Below are 15,723 nucleotides of genomic sequence, written 5' to 3'. Positions count from 1 at the left end.
GAACTGTTTTGCTCCAAGCTCCATGAACACCCTGAAGACAATGGCTGCTAGACTCCTCTGTGTTCTACGACAAGGTCATTCTATGGTAGGTGGGGTTGTTAGATTTCAATGCAGTTTTTATTCCCTGATGCTATAAGGCTACATGACAGTAGAGGGATGATTGTTGTGTAGATAGCAATAGCATGCAAGTAGCTCCTTAAAGATAGCAGAACATTCAATAAGGTAAATAAAAGGTCACACAGGATGCTTGCTTTCCAACATCGCATTTTCCAAGAATGGATATATAGTACTGCAAGCCATGGCTCTTCAAGAATACGTCTAAATATTGTTCAAATGTGTTCCAGTTCGTATCCAATGTGACAAATAAGCACTCTTGACTCTTAACTTACGAGCACTGCCCCCCCACTAAGGCGGTAAATTCCAGATTACGTTATGCTCTTGGTGAAAACATTTTTCCTCATCTACCTTCCAATCCAATACTTTAAATTACGCCCCATCCCCCTCTCCGCTAAGGGAAATAGATTAATCTTATTTATATTTTCAGCATAATCTTCTGCTCTTTCCTTGTGCAGTTAGCTGTTTTTAGTACAATTATGCATTATGTTATGAGGAAATGTAATAGTTTTTCCTAAAACTAGGAGAAAACTGACAAGGAAGTTACGTATGAGACACAAGGAACTAAGGACGCTGAAATCTTAAGGAAATCTTGAGAAATTCACTTACCGAGGTTGATCAAACGCAAGGTTTCATCGATCTCATACAGGGAAGGATAGTGGTCACAGTCCTTGAAGAGATTTGGTAACTCGCTCCTATTAATCTCTCTCCAGAACTCTCTCTTTGCAAACATTACTTCATATTCTGCAAGCAAACAACTTAATCTGCATGATTTGCATTCAGATTTAGAGATTTTGATAAACTACCATTAGATCATAGATCATTCGAGTGGAATGTAAAATTACTTCCAGAGGAATTATAAACTTTGGATTAACGTAATGAATATGATAAAACCCCAGTGACTTAAAATTCTTTGCTAATATATTTATAAAGCATTGCTACAATTGTACAGGAATGAGCAACTATAGGTGGATACAAAGTCCAATGAAAATGTCACCTATCCATGTTCCCCAGAGATGCTGCCTGACCTGTTGAATTATTCTACTGTTGTGTCTTTTAATGTAAATCACCATGTGTAGTTCTTTGCTTTTTGATCTATAAGCAGATGATGTACAAGAGCAACATTCTGCTATCTCAGATGTTCCTCTTGCCACTCTCATCCCTTCATTGAATTGCCACTTAGCTCCGGAAATATTCGGTAGCTACAGGTTATTAAATATGTAGGAGAGGAAGCATATAACATCCTGTTAAATAGGTTCACTCTCCTTAATTTGGGAGGTCTTCCTGTCGACTTAACGGAAAATAGTATGAAAAGATGTTCACCAAAACATACAAATTAAATCAATGAGACTGAATGTGGAAAAAATGAAAGGATGTTAAAGGATCAGTTCGGGGAATATTTGAGTTCAGTAGAACTAAATGCTTGACAGAGCAATATATTACCACTGCATGCAGTAACTCCAATGCAACAATTGCAATTATGTAAATATGCTTGATATGTTCTTTTTTTTAATGCAGAAAGTCAAGGGGTAGAAGTATAGGAAAAAGATTAATTCTGTCCTTCCCATAAATAATATTGTAATACAATTGTATTTATTTAGCCACAGGGATTGAATATTAACTTTTAATGGGATGACAGTTTTAACGGGTGAAGTCTGCATCAGTTAATTTACACCAAATACTTACAACTAGCATCCACTGGCAGAACTGAAACCTCATCCAGTGCTAGTTATAAGAATTTTAAGTTGTATTTATATTACGGAACTGCAGAAGATAAGCTTGAATTATTTCAACAATGTTCTTGAATGTTTGTTCTTGGCACAAAAATGATTAGTGCTGGGCACAAGTTCCACATATACTGACAACTTTATTTAATTACTAGACTAAGTGGGACCCGTTGGGTCCCAGCATCACACGGGAGGGCTGGTCACCAACGCAATATTCCACCTCTCCACCAATTCCAATATTGCTCGCCAGTGGGGGGGGGGCTTTCTGTTGCGCTAGTATGGGTGTTGCGGGCCAAAGGTACTGGTTTCCAGAGGGCTAGTATAGACATTGTGGGCTGAATGGATTCTTGGGCTGGCAGCCAACTGTTGTAACGATTTTAAAAGTCAAGCCAAGGCAAACAATTGGGCAGCAGCCACCCGACAACCAAAATTCATTTTGTGAACACAAACTCGTTAAAAAGGAAAGGCAAACAATTGGGCAGCAGCAACTCGACAACCAAAATTCATTTTGTGAACACAAACTTGTTAAAAATCCAAATTAACAAAGAAAATGTGTTCAATGGTGTTTTTAAAACTGTTAACAGCACAAATAAATAAAGCAACAATTATGGGTATGTTTAACAAAATGCCAATTCTATATCTATCATCACTTTGTTATATTGTACAGGGCCGGAAGGTGACTTGGTGCCTTTGTAAGGAAGCATTATATATTCTGCACATGCAACTACAAACATGGCGACCTTGTGTGGGACTGGGTAGAGGATGACACAATGTTGACTCAATGGGCCAAATGGCCTAACTTTGCCCCTATGTCTTTTGGTCTTCTGCTGGCATTAAGCCTGCTCCATCACTGCTTCATTCTCTATTTGTGTCTCCATGAAGGCAAGCATATCAATACCTTTTTCACTAACCTTCAGCCATGTCATCACTTTCCCCAAACTATGCACTCCAAGGTCAGTCAGTATATCAATGTTCCAAAGGCCCCTGCCATTTACATTATATATCTTACAAGAATTTGACTCCCAGAGTATATTATCTCAAACTTGTTTGGATTACAATCGATCTGCCACTGCTTCACCCATGTTCCTACTGATCTGTGTCCCGCTGTATCCATAGACAATTTACTTCATTATCTACTATTTCAGTAATTTTCATGTCATCTTCAAACTGTTATTTGTACATATTTGATCATTTTAAATACTGCATTGAGATCATCAAATAATCTGTATTTGGGGGAATGCAAACCTTGTTGATGCAACCTAATTTGATAGCATTGCATCTTCTCCAAAATCAATATATCTTTCCTGTTACATGGAACAGAGAACTGAATGCCCTACCCCAGAGGAGCTTTTAATTTCTTGCCGTTTAAAGATAAAGGGAAACTATCTATTATCCTTTTTACTCCGTATTGTTATATTAGTCCATTGTTTTTTATGGTCAACTCTTCTTTTGGGACTCCTAAATTTCTACAAGTTCACAGTTCAAGCTTCTTTCCATTTTGAAAATTCTGTTTAATCTTTCTTGTGTCCTAAATTAATGACCTCAAACATTCATACAAGGAGCACCGTCTACTAGATCTCACCCACTAATCTATCAACTCTTTTGCAACTTTTTATTTCTATCTACATTATTTTCTGTGCAATCCAACATGATGTTGTTAGCACTTTCATATGCAAAGACCTGCATCTTATAATGTTCAGTGCTTATTTGCACTAATTAATCTGTGGTAGCTGATTTTCGTCCACATATTTCTTTCTGCAGCCTAATTCCAGAAACCTTTTGAGATTACTGAGAGATTTATTCTCAGTTTGAACAGAACATCAGACCTTTAAGAACCTTTAGCACTATTCACCTTCATAGCACCACACGAGTAATGCACTATCATCCAAAGTCAGTTAAATACGTTAAAAGTGGGCAACATCAGTTGTTGATCTTGCATAAATAATGTTTGAGCAAGGAACTAACTTTGAATATTATTTGCATTAATAAACCTCTTACTTTTCTTCCTGTCAAGCCAGTCTTCAAACTCTGAATACACCAGCGGTATTGGTTCCCAGTGAGCACCAAACCGTCTTCGCAGGCGGGTCATCATCTGTCGATAGTTTCTTACAACACTTGCTAGTGACTTTCCATGGCCTGAAGTCTGTAGTCAAAGAGATAAGCATTATAATGTATAGGAAAGAACTGCAGATACTGGTTTATATCAAAGATAGACACAAAGTAACTCGGGCTGTCCCGCTGAAACTTGACTAGTTTCAACTACTGCTCATATTCATTGTAAAGGTGGCAGTCAGTGAAAATCAAAAAAAAATGTAGATGCTAGAAATCTGAAATGAAAATTAAAAAAATTCTGGAAACACTCCCTTATAGAATTTATCAAGCACCATCTGTGGAAACAAAACAGAAGAGAAACAAAGGATAAGGTCATCAACTTGAAATATTAACTAAAAATATTTCTCTTCACACAGATGCTGCCTGACCAGGTGAATATTTCAAGCATTTTCTATTTTCTACTTTTATCTCAAAGGCAGGGAATTTTCACTTAGCTCTACTTCAACATTACAGTCCAGGAGAATTTATTTCAAATATTTCAAGAAATTAATCTGCTCATTTTTTTTGTGGTAGTTTCATTCTGCCTGCAGTTTTTAAAAAATCTCCCCAAAATGAGACGACCAGTAATGCAATATGTGAAATTCCCAGGAATATTTAATCTCATTCATCATAATTTGACAGTTCCAGTTTACTTATGGAACAACCAGGCTTTACTAACCCTACTTCCCTGAAACAATGTTCAGCAAAACACACAAACTATGTTTTTCTTTGACCCCCAAATATCAGTGTCCAACTATAACCACAAATACAGCCCCATATGTGCCATGACTCCTTTGCTGTGGAGGTTCACTCTCATCTTTCCAGCCTCAGGGTCATTCCAGGATGTTGCTGCAGAACTCTGCCACATCTCAGTTCCCTGCCCAACACTACGCACTCAAACTCTATACACAAGGTGAGAAGACTTCAGGGCAGTCAGCGCTGCCAAAGGCATTTATCTGCTCTGCAGGCTACCCTAAAGCAGAACTATTCTTTTTGATTTATTTACTTACAGAGACCTCCCTGGTAACTTCCTGAGAGAAGTTGCAGGGAGGTCTCACACTATAGCCCTGAAAGGCTTTTGCAGTCTAACTGCAAAAAGGAAACGCTGTCTGTTGGCAATATTCATTCGCAGTCAATCCCAGTCTTCTTGGAACACAACACTCACCGCCTCCCTCCCATCAGTGCCACACCCATTTATTCAATAACAACATTCACTTAAACTGGAAGAGTGTGGAGTATTCATTTGATAGTCAACCGCAAAGATTGAAAACATGCAATGCATTCTTGGGGAGAGCATATAATGAAACTAATATGCTCATTTCAGTGTGGCAATATGCAGGGGAACCAGAATATGCTTTTCTATAATCCTTATAGTTACTCAATTTCAGTGTTATAGTGAACAAGACCACGTACAAAAGTACAAAAAAAAATGGTATGCAACAATTTCTAGGTCCAGAACTCTCAAATTCAATGACACTAAGGCTCCAGTCCACAAAACCACAGAAGAACATATTGGCAAGGTCCATGTAAAAATATTTTAATTTGTCTTGCAAATGGGCGCATTTGAAAACGAATTAGAGTCACTCAGTCGGTGTAAAAGGACTGTAAAACTGAAGGCAAAAGATGCACAAAAACAACTTTAACAATGATTTGAGTATTATAAACTCATTCAAAGGGTACTTGAGGCTTAGCGACCATTCTTCAGTTTCCAATAACACACGAGATGCACCAATCACCAATAATGTGGAAAACCCTATCATAGAAATTAATAAACCCCAATGACCAGAAAACAACAAAACTACAATAGTCAATTAGAAGAAAGCTTATGAGAATCTTATGCACATTTCCTGTGATGACCCAAAAATCCATGATCTAAAGGATGCAAACTCATTTATTCCAACCAAATGAACTGGGACAGAAAAGACTGCAAAAGTACTGCAGGTGACAGGGGGTCTGAAGAAGGGTTTCGGCCTGAAACGTCGCCTATTTCCTTCGCTCCATAGATGCTGCTGCACCCGCTGAGTTTCGCCAGCTTTTTTGTGTACCTACTGCAGATGACATTTCTGTTCAGCTGGTTAATAACTTGTAAAAAGACAGGACAGGCAGATGAGGGTTGATTTTGGCATACTGTTCTGCACAGACATCGTGGGCTGAAGGGCTTGTTGCTGTGCTGTATTAGTCTCCTTTATTCCTGGACATTCAAGTTGCAAAAACAGGCTGTGATGCAACTGGTTGGCATGCTCTTCACATCGATAAAGAAAGGTTTCTGAATCCCTGGCCTTCTCTTCCTGAAGTCAAGACTCATCTAGCCTTAAAAGCGTTGGAATCACAGCAGTTAAATATCTTGTGCAGATTTGCCTCAAGCTTTACTCTTGACATTGCACATAGGCCTTTTAGAGAATACTCTTTTGAATTTATTTTTTGTTTCTTGTTAAACTGCCTCTTTAGAGTCATAATTTTTACAGTTGAAGTTTAAGGAGTTGATTGTCAGAAGTTTTGCATTTGCCAGCGAAGAGCAATTTTATTGCTTCTTGAACTGCTTCCAAGACTTAAATACCCATTTATATCATGGTAACTAGTACAATATGAAGTTCTCCTCCAGTATCAACTTGACCGGGATACTGCACAAAGTTATCATAACCTCTGTAGATGTCAACACAATTTATTTTGGCAGTGACACAATAAGCCATTGTGGTGGAGCAGGGAATGAAACCTATACTAAGTTCCCTGTTTGCAAAGACAAAGGTTTTACAGCATTGATGTAACTGATCCTGTATTTGGGTGGTCATATATTGAATTTGAATAATATGCTTTGAATAGATTTTAAATATCTAATCCCCAGCGATTGAAATAAATTAAACTTCAGTAAATGACCAAGGCAAACATATCTTTTGAACGTGAAGTGGAGAGTACAGAAACTGGTGTGCATTGTGGCATGTTATGAACATAAAACATATGTCAAGTGTAATGTATTCATACATATTCATGTGTATGTTAATAAGTTGGCGTTCAATCTAAGCAGGGAATGCTGGGTAATAAACCCCTCTCTCGTGATCCAGGCAACTAGTGTGTAAGTCTTGTTCTTCATTCTGCCGTCCGAATATAACAAAATTGGCGACGAGGATGGGATAGAGTTTGTGAACTCATCCTTTAAATACAGTGCAGGACTATTTTGCAACATGCAGTATTGTTTAATATTTTAAACAGCAAGTACGGAGAAGTGTCACAGTTGTTTGCCAACTGGACATGATAGGCTGCAGATCCTTCTATGCATGGAACTGTAGTTTAAAACAGCAGTAGTACAAATCGTCGAGGTTTTGTCAGGCTATCTCTATGTTGTGTCTACGTGGCAAGATGGCGTCCTTTGGATTGTATAGGATTCTAGACTGAGTTATTTTTTGTCGAGTTCCTCATGCTGGTATAACCTTTGTACAGATGAGTTTTAGGTGCATTGTTACACCAGAACAGACAAGAAATCGGGGTTTCTGAACAGACTTTAAAAAAAAAAGAGAACGAAATGATAGCGGTGTCCACGGGCTACATCAGAAACCTTGGCACTTTCGACAAGAGTAGAGAGCCATTCAGCTCCTATATGGAGAGAGCAAACATGTTTTTCACGACAAACAATATAATGGAGTTTAGCAGTGAACGAGAGGTAGTGACTGAAACAAATAAGGCCGTTTGCGAACGCATGAAAGCGATTCTGCTCACAGAGATCGGTCCTGAACTGTACGGCACACTCGTGAATTTCCTTGCACCCATAAAGGCCAAAGACTTGCCATTCAATGACATTCTGAAGAAGTTGGAGGAGCAGTTCAAACCAAAGCCTCTGGAAATTGCAGAAAGCTATAAATTCACCACTAGAAACCAGAAGCAGAATGAGACAATCAATGAGTACATTGTTGCCTTAAAAAACGTAACTTTGCAATGTAACTTTGGAACCTTTCTCGGACGCGCACCACGCGACAGATTTGTTTTGTGGTCTAGTGGATGAACAAATTCAGTCCAAACTCATGAACACTCCAGATCTTATATTCAAGAAAGCATGCAAGATTGCTACCACAATGGAGATGGCATCAAAGAATGCTCGCGAGTTTCATCCACTACAGAATGCAGTGGCCGTTTACAGTCACAAGGCAGTGCCTACGGCCGAACCAAGAGGCGCTAAACCAAAACCAAAGTATGGTAGGGAGCCGAGTTCAGCCAGTTGTTATTGTTTCAATGGTAATCACTCATCCCAATTTTGTCAGTTCAAAATGGCCAAGTGCTATAACTGCCAGAAGAAAAGCCATATAGCCTCAGCATGTCAGGCCAAGCTTAAAACAGGAAACTAACAACCTGCAGGAAACAAGCGACAACACCAGAAAGCAGTTCATAACTTGGAGATGAACCCAGATGGAAATGAACTTGGGTTTTACACTATTTATGCAACCAACATCGATAAGCCTATAACCAGCCAAGGCAAGGACTTTCGAACTAAACTATTGATTAATGAACAGTTAATCGATATGTGTATTGACACGGCAGCAGATTGTTCAGTCATGAGCAGAGACCTGTATGAAACAAAGTTCCTACAGACACCATTGTTTGAGAGTATGGTCAAGCTGAGAACCTACTCGGGCGAAGTTTTAGAGACATGCGAACAAATGAACTGTAAAGATCAGTATAAGGGTCAGTCAGGAACACTGCCCATCATAGTGGCCAGCTACAGAAATAAACCAACCCTCCTTGGAAAGGATTGGCTGAGTAGAATAGAGTTAGACTGGAAGAACATTTTCAGCATCGATTTGTCCAAATCACCTTTTGCATGCAGAAATATTTGCCGACAGTTACACGGGAATAACAGAGTACTCTGCACACATTCAACTTTTATTTAAGAATAAGGGATAAGCCATTTAGAACGGAGATGAGAAAACACTTTTTCACACAGTTGTGAGTCTGTGGAATTCTCTGCCTCAGAGGGCGGTGGAGGCCGGTTCTCTGGATACTTTCAAGAGAGAGCTAGATAGGGCTCGTGAAGATAGCGGAGTCAGGGGATATGGGGAGAAGGCAGGAACGGGGTACTGATTGTGGATGATCAGCCATGATCACATTGAATTGCGGCGCTGGCTCAAAGGGCCGAATGGCCTACTCCTGCATCTGTTGTCTATTGTCTATTTCACACGATGTGAAACCTGTGTATTGTCGACCACGACCTGCACTAAAGCAAGAAGTGGAGGAAGAACTTGACAGGTTAGAGCGGAATGGAGTACCCCTGAAAACAGACCAGAGTAACTGGGCAATGCCAATTGTTGCCCTACCCAAGGTCGACAAAACTGTTCGACTAAGTCTACAAAGTCACAATCAACCAAGCCGTGATGATGAACAATATCCGTTACCAACCTCGCAGGATCTGTACGCAGAACTTAGCGGTACAAGAGTCTTCACTAAACTGGATTTGTCTCACGCTTACGCCCAACTCAATGTCGACAAGGAAAATCAACGATACTTGACTATCAACACACATAAGGGGTTGTATTCATATACAAAGCTGCCCTATGTTGTGAAATCCTCCCCGAAAATCTTCCTGTCTGTCATGGACAAAATGTTACAAGGCATTCCACACTGTGTGTGCAACCAGGATGACCTACTGATATTCACAGAGGGCATGGTAGGACATCTGGAAATCCTCGAGCAGGTTCTCACATGACTGAACTGCCACAGTGTCAAACTGCGACAGAGTAAATGTGCATTTGCACAGTCTGAGGTGGTCTACCTTGGACTCAAAGTAGATGCCAACGGACTTCGCCCTGTGAAGGCGAAGGTTGAAGCAATAGTGAATGCTCCAAAACCTAACAATGTGACAGAGCTACAATCATTCCTTGGGATGGTGCAGTTCTACGCACGATTCTTTCCACAGTTAGCAACGGAGCTAAATCCACTAAAGTAACTGCCACAAAAAGATGTGAAATGGACATGCGGAAAGGTACAGCAACGTGCATATGGCATCTGCAAAGAAAACTGGACAAGTGACAAACTCCTTGTTCACGACGACACGCGAGATGACATTTGCTTGTGAAGCTTCAAGTTATGGTGTAGGTGCAGTGATTTTGCATGTAATGAGTGACGGACAGGAAAAGCCTGTTGCTTTTGCATCCCGCACCCTATCACCGAGTGAGCGTAATTATGCACAGATAGAAAAGAAGCACTCAGCATCATGTTCAGAATCAAGAAATTCCATCAGTTTCATCTCGGCAGACCATTCATCCCAGTGACTGATCACGAGCCACTACTAGTGATACTTGGTCCCAAGTCAGCTATACCTTCCATGGTGGCATCAAGGATGCAGCGCTGGGCAATTCTGCTGACCCAGTATGACTACAACGTTGAGCACATAAGCTCCAAGTGCAACGCAGTTGCAGATGTGTTGCCCGGTTGACCCATGAGAGCTCTGACGTGGGAAGTGAGAACTCAATCTACACACTTCAAGTTGTAGATGAAGACTTTCCAGTGACTGCAATAGAAATTGCAGCAGAAACAGAGAAAGACACTGTGCTGAAAAGGGTTTATGAACAGACATTGAATGGTTGGACTGAAATCGATAGTGGATTGAACTCAGTTCTGAACTCAGAGCTCTGAACACAAGGTAAATGTGCATTTGCGCATGAATTATCATGTGAGCAGGGATGCATTAAGTCAGTTTACAGAGTGGTTGTACCAGAGTCTTTGAAAAACAAAATTATGAATGAACTTCATGCCGAACATCCTGGCATAGTAAGCATGAAGTCAATTGCCAGAAGTTTTGTGTATTGGCCTGGTATTGACAGTGACATCGAGTCACTAGTGAGCAAATGTATCGTCTGCCAAAATTGCCGGAGTAAACCACCAAAAACACCACTGCAACCCTGGTCGTGGCCAAGTAGACCTTTTCAGAGAGTTCATGTAGATTTTTGTGAAAAGGGCAATGATCACTTTCTGGTACTAGTAGATAGTCATTCCAAATGAATTGAGGTTAAGCATATGGGGTCAAGCACTACTACTGAGTGTACCATAGATAAGTTGAGATCAAATTTTCCATGCCATGGTTTACCGGAAGAACTTGTTTCTGATAACGGGCCTCAGTTTCATTCAGAACGGTTCAAATAGTTCATGCAGCGGAATGGTGTAAAACACACACTTGATCCCCCATACCATCCAGCCTCCACAGGGCGGTGGAAAGGTCTGTTAGAATTGTCAAAGATGCTCTCAAGAAACAGGTTTTGCAGGGTAGTTCAAAGCTCAGCATGAAACATCGTTTGGCAAGTTTCTTGCTGAAGTACAGAACCATACAACACACTACAACGGGTTACTCATCTGCAGAACTGTTGATGAAGAGAGGCTAAGAATACGCCCAAGTATAGTTCAACCCAATTTGGCCTTGAGAGTTGAGCAAAAACAGTTATGTAAAAAACACCATTTTGACTCCCACAAAAAGGAGAGGAACTTCAAGCCAGATGAGCAAGTTTGTATTGTCAGTCCTCCCTACAAGTCCAGTCGAGACAAATGGGATGTTGGGAAAATAGTGTGTGGAACAAAAGGATACTTAGTTGAAATTGGAGATAGGATCAAAAGTGTTCATGTTAATCAAATGATTCCAGCCAAAGATGAACCAAAAACTGAGCATGAAGTCCTAATCCCTGAGATTTTATCTGAAAGTGAGTTGGAAGAGACCACTGTGATTGAAACACGAAGTTCAGTTAGTACAGGCAAAGAAACAGGTTCCTCTGGTCAAAATCAGGGTACTAAAACAGAACCAAACAAGCCAACAGTTGAGTCAATACCTAAACCAGTTACACCTATTACTGTTGGACGATCAGGCAGGAACCGTAAACCAGAAGTCAGGTTAGGTTTGTAAGTTAACTGCACAAGTAAAACAAAAATGTGTAGATATGTAAAATAAATACTGGTTTAAATCAAGTATCACAACTATAAAATTGTAACTGAGTACTTAGATTTAATACTTAAAAAAAGGAGAGCAGTGTAATGTATTCATACATATTCATGTGTATGTTAATAAGTTGGTGTTCAATATAAGCAGGGAATGCTGGGTAATAAACCTCTCTCTTGTGATCCAGGCAACCAGTGCGTAAGGCTTGTTCTTCATTCCGCCGTCCGGAATATAACAGCAAGTATTCCCTGACAAGCTAAAAAAAATGCTGGTGTTGCTAGAAATCTGAAATAATAGTAAAAAATGTTCGGTATAATCAACAGGTAGGAAATAACTGCGAGAAGCCTAACTCCACAGATGCTAGGGTAACTCAGTGGGTTCAAGCAGCATTGCTTGAGAACATGGAGGACATTTCAGGTCAGGACCCTTCTTTGATCCCCACCCAAAATATCACCAATCCTGCAGAGATATCCTCCAGAGATGCTGCCTGACCGGTTGAGTTTCTCAAGCACTTTGTGTTTTACTCAAGGCTCCAGCATTTGCAGTTCCTTATGTCTCCACAAATGCCAGCTGGCCTACTAATGCAGCATTTTCTAGGCATATCTACTCAGCAGTGGGATCAATAAGTGTGCAGATCGACTGTGCAAAATTGATGGAGCTCTTGTTGGAGGTGTTATATGTAGATGCCTGAATAGGCCTTTAGCAAGAAAAGTAGGGGTTTATAGTTTGCTGAAAGATCTCAATCAGAGGTTAGGAGATGGCCTTGCCTTTTGCTATTGGCTGCAGACCTCTAAGACAATAGACAATAGGTGCCATTCGGCCCTTCAAGCCAGCACCGCCATTCAATGTAATCATGGCTGATCATCCACAATCAGTACCCCGTTCTTGCCTTCTCCCCATATCCCCTGACTCCGCTATCTTCAAGAGCCCTATCTAACTCTCTTGAAAGTATCCAGAGAACCGGCCTCCACCGGCCTCCACCGCCCTCTGAGACAGAAAATTCCACAGCCTCATCTCCGTTCTAAATGGCTTACCCCTTATTCTGAAACTGTGGCCCCTGGTTCTGGATTTGTCCAACATCGGGAACATATTTACTGCCTCTAGCATGTCCAAACCTTAATAATCTTATATGTTTCAATAAGATATCCTCTCATCCTTCTAAATACCAGAATTTTCAGGCCCAGCCGCTCCATTCTCTCAGCATATGACAGTCCCGCCATCTCGGGAATTAACCTGTGAACCTACGCTGCACTCTCTCAATAGCAAGAATGTCCTTCCTCAAATTTGGAGAGCAAAACTGCACACAATACTCCAGGTGTGGTCTCACTAGGGCCCTGTACAACTGCAGAAGGACCTCTTTAGAGACAATCTCTAAACGTCGCTATCCCTCTAGATCTCTTCTCCTTCAAGCATTTTAGGCAATATACAATATGGTAGAAGAGTACGCCATTCGGCCCTTCGAGCCAGCACTGCCATTCAATGTGATCATGGCTGATCATCCACAAGCTGCCTCTTTGAGCAAACCTTTGGCCATCTGTTATTTTGTGTTAAGTTCAATTGATATGTACATGGGGCATTTTATTATGTTGAAGGGAAAATACAAATGTGAGTTGGATGTTACTGTTTTGTCATTTTCCAGATACAACAGAATCAGTAGTCCTGCCCTGATCATAGAACTAGTGTACTAGTTACCTGTTCACCTCTGTCGTCACATCATCCACAATCATCACTAGTTGACACTAAATAATTTACCATAATTAACTTTTAAAGGGTTAAACAACCCATATTATTGGGCACTCAATGACTCTACTCCACTGAATTCTCTTTTGTTTGACTCATTTGGTCCCACGATACCATTGAGCATGGCACCATTTATCAAGCCTTTACAAAAACAACTGCTTCTCCAGTACTAAGACCATCCTTAAACTCAATGTTTTTCACCCAATTTGCTAATTATCCCTCCAGGTTTCTTCTCTGCATATTCCCATGGAGTTCCAGAAACAGTACTACTAATGTACTGAATTTAGTACGTTATTTTTAATGTCAGCAATATTATTGCTGCGGAGATCATTAGAGCTATTACTCAAAGATTAGTAAAAAATGTACTTAAGTACCAAATTAGAATGAAGAAGGAAGTTGAAAACACTCACCTTGACTTTAATCCTGAAATGTGTTTTACGCACTAGCCACCCTCGGACAAACTTCTGAATAAAGATAGCTGCCTTTTTTTGGCGATAAGGACTTGGACCAATCCTCTTAGGATAAGAAGCTTCTATAAGTTCAACATGTGGCATGGAATATTCCAGTCTTCGACTCCGCACAGCATTGAACCTGCTTAGGCTGCAAAGGGTTAGAGTCAAAATTAACATCGGGATAATTTCATGTTGAGACAAGTAAATGTGCTTGACACATTGAGGTGGTCACGACCTAGAATTTAATATGATGGTTAGGTTATTTCCTGATTTTTGCATTGCCCACAACAGTTATAGCAGGATAAAGAATAATCCTTAATAGAAAATTAACATTGTTGATTAATTAAAAGACTGACTAATTGGTTAAAGTATTTATATTGGATATTTAATGTCATGATTTTTATGTATCTCCCTTTCTTGGCTGGACCAGAAGCCCCATTATATATATTCTTCACATTATGTGTTATGTCAGTTCCCATGGAAGAGATCTTGTCCAGCCAGCTGCAAGAGAAATATAGAACTATTAAAACTTGTTGCACTTTGTAGATCAAGAAACTCACTAAAAAATGTTCACTGAGACCAACATAAAGGAACTGTGGAGGCATTACGACTTGTTTTAGTCACTGCTATGGTAGACTTCCACACTCACTGTAGCATCATCTGGTTACATAGTACTGGAAGAACAAACCAATTCAACCAGATTTACATTTAGAAGACAAAGATAAAGAAAACAGGCTGATATATAACCATTGTGAACAATGAAGCATTATCGCATCGGAAGTGTAAGGTCTAGACTTTTCCCAGGAGAATTAAAACTATTTGGCATAATATTCCGCAATTTAGAGCTGAAACGTTTCATAAAGACAAAAAACTGCGGTATTCAGCTTCTTCCACAGATGATGTGCAATGTATTTAATTTTGTACTCATCATATCAATTAATCTGCAAAGAAAAGCTTCAGAATATTTCTGTTTTTTAAGGATTAAAGTTCTAAAATGACTCACAGAACTTCCTGATTTCTGTTAATAGATTTGTGGGGTCAACAGCTCGGAAGCCTCTGAGGAGTGTTTTTATTGTAATCCTAAAGGTCCTGTCCCACTTCTGCGATTTTTTTGGCGACTTGCCGGCACCCGTCATAGTCGCAAGCAGGTCACCGAAAATGTTGAAAATGTTGAAAATCCAGCGGCGACCAGAAAAGGGTTTGACTCTTTGAGCCACTACTCACGACCATACAGGCGTCACCCCGCGACATCCTGCTCCTCCAGTTTAAATTCCATTTGGAATATTTTTGGAGGACCAGGAAACCAAGAACCAAGAACCAAGATTAAGACGGGTGCCGGCAAGTCGCTGGAAAAATTGCGTAAGTGGGACAGGCCCTTAACATACCCATTTCCAACCATACCCATTAAGTCCAGATTACGTTTTAAGGATGCTTGTCTTTGATATAATAATATGCTTAAATGCCGTTAAAGGCATTTGATATGATGCCTTTAATTATGGGAATCCAAGAATAATTCCATGCTGTACTTAAGGATGCAAGTTAAACTCTTCCAAATCAGATTTTCAATTTTGACAGCATGTTTAAGCCCATTTAAATATGTTGTGTTTTTCGGAAATGCCACAGAATAATCAATTTAACAAAGTTATCTCTGGAATAGATGGATTGCAATGACGAATAAAAGCATGAGCATGAA

The 15,723-nt window shown here is 40.0% G+C and overlaps 1 protein-coding gene across 1 annotated transcript in view; it reads right to left on the bottom strand.

Moving 5' to 3' along the window:
• The window catches only part of iqcm (IQ motif containing M), a 93,011-nt gene extending 77,576 nt beyond the window's left edge, over positions 1–15,435 (bottom strand). The window contains exons 1-4 of the mRNA XM_033020361.1: positions 15,416–15,435; positions 13,989–14,178; positions 3,840–3,984; positions 724–858 (exon numbers count right to left, since the gene is read on the bottom strand). Coding sequence (XP_032876252.1) covers positions 724–858; positions 3,840–3,984; positions 13,989–14,178; positions 15,416–15,435 — 490 coding nt within the window. The remainder of the gene's footprint in view (positions 1–723; positions 859–3,839; positions 3,985–13,988; positions 14,179–15,415) is intronic.
• Between the last annotated feature and the right edge of the window lie 288 nt (positions 15,436–15,723).

Source organism: Amblyraja radiata, chromosome 1 (genome assembly GCF_010909765.2).
Source record: "Amblyraja radiata isolate CabotCenter1 chromosome 1, sAmbRad1.1.pri, whole genome shotgun sequence".
In the NCBI taxonomy this organism is placed as follows: domain Eukaryota; kingdom Metazoa; phylum Chordata; class Chondrichthyes; order Rajiformes; family Rajidae; genus Amblyraja; species Amblyraja radiata.
This window is presented reverse-complemented; position numbering and strand designations above follow the sequence as displayed.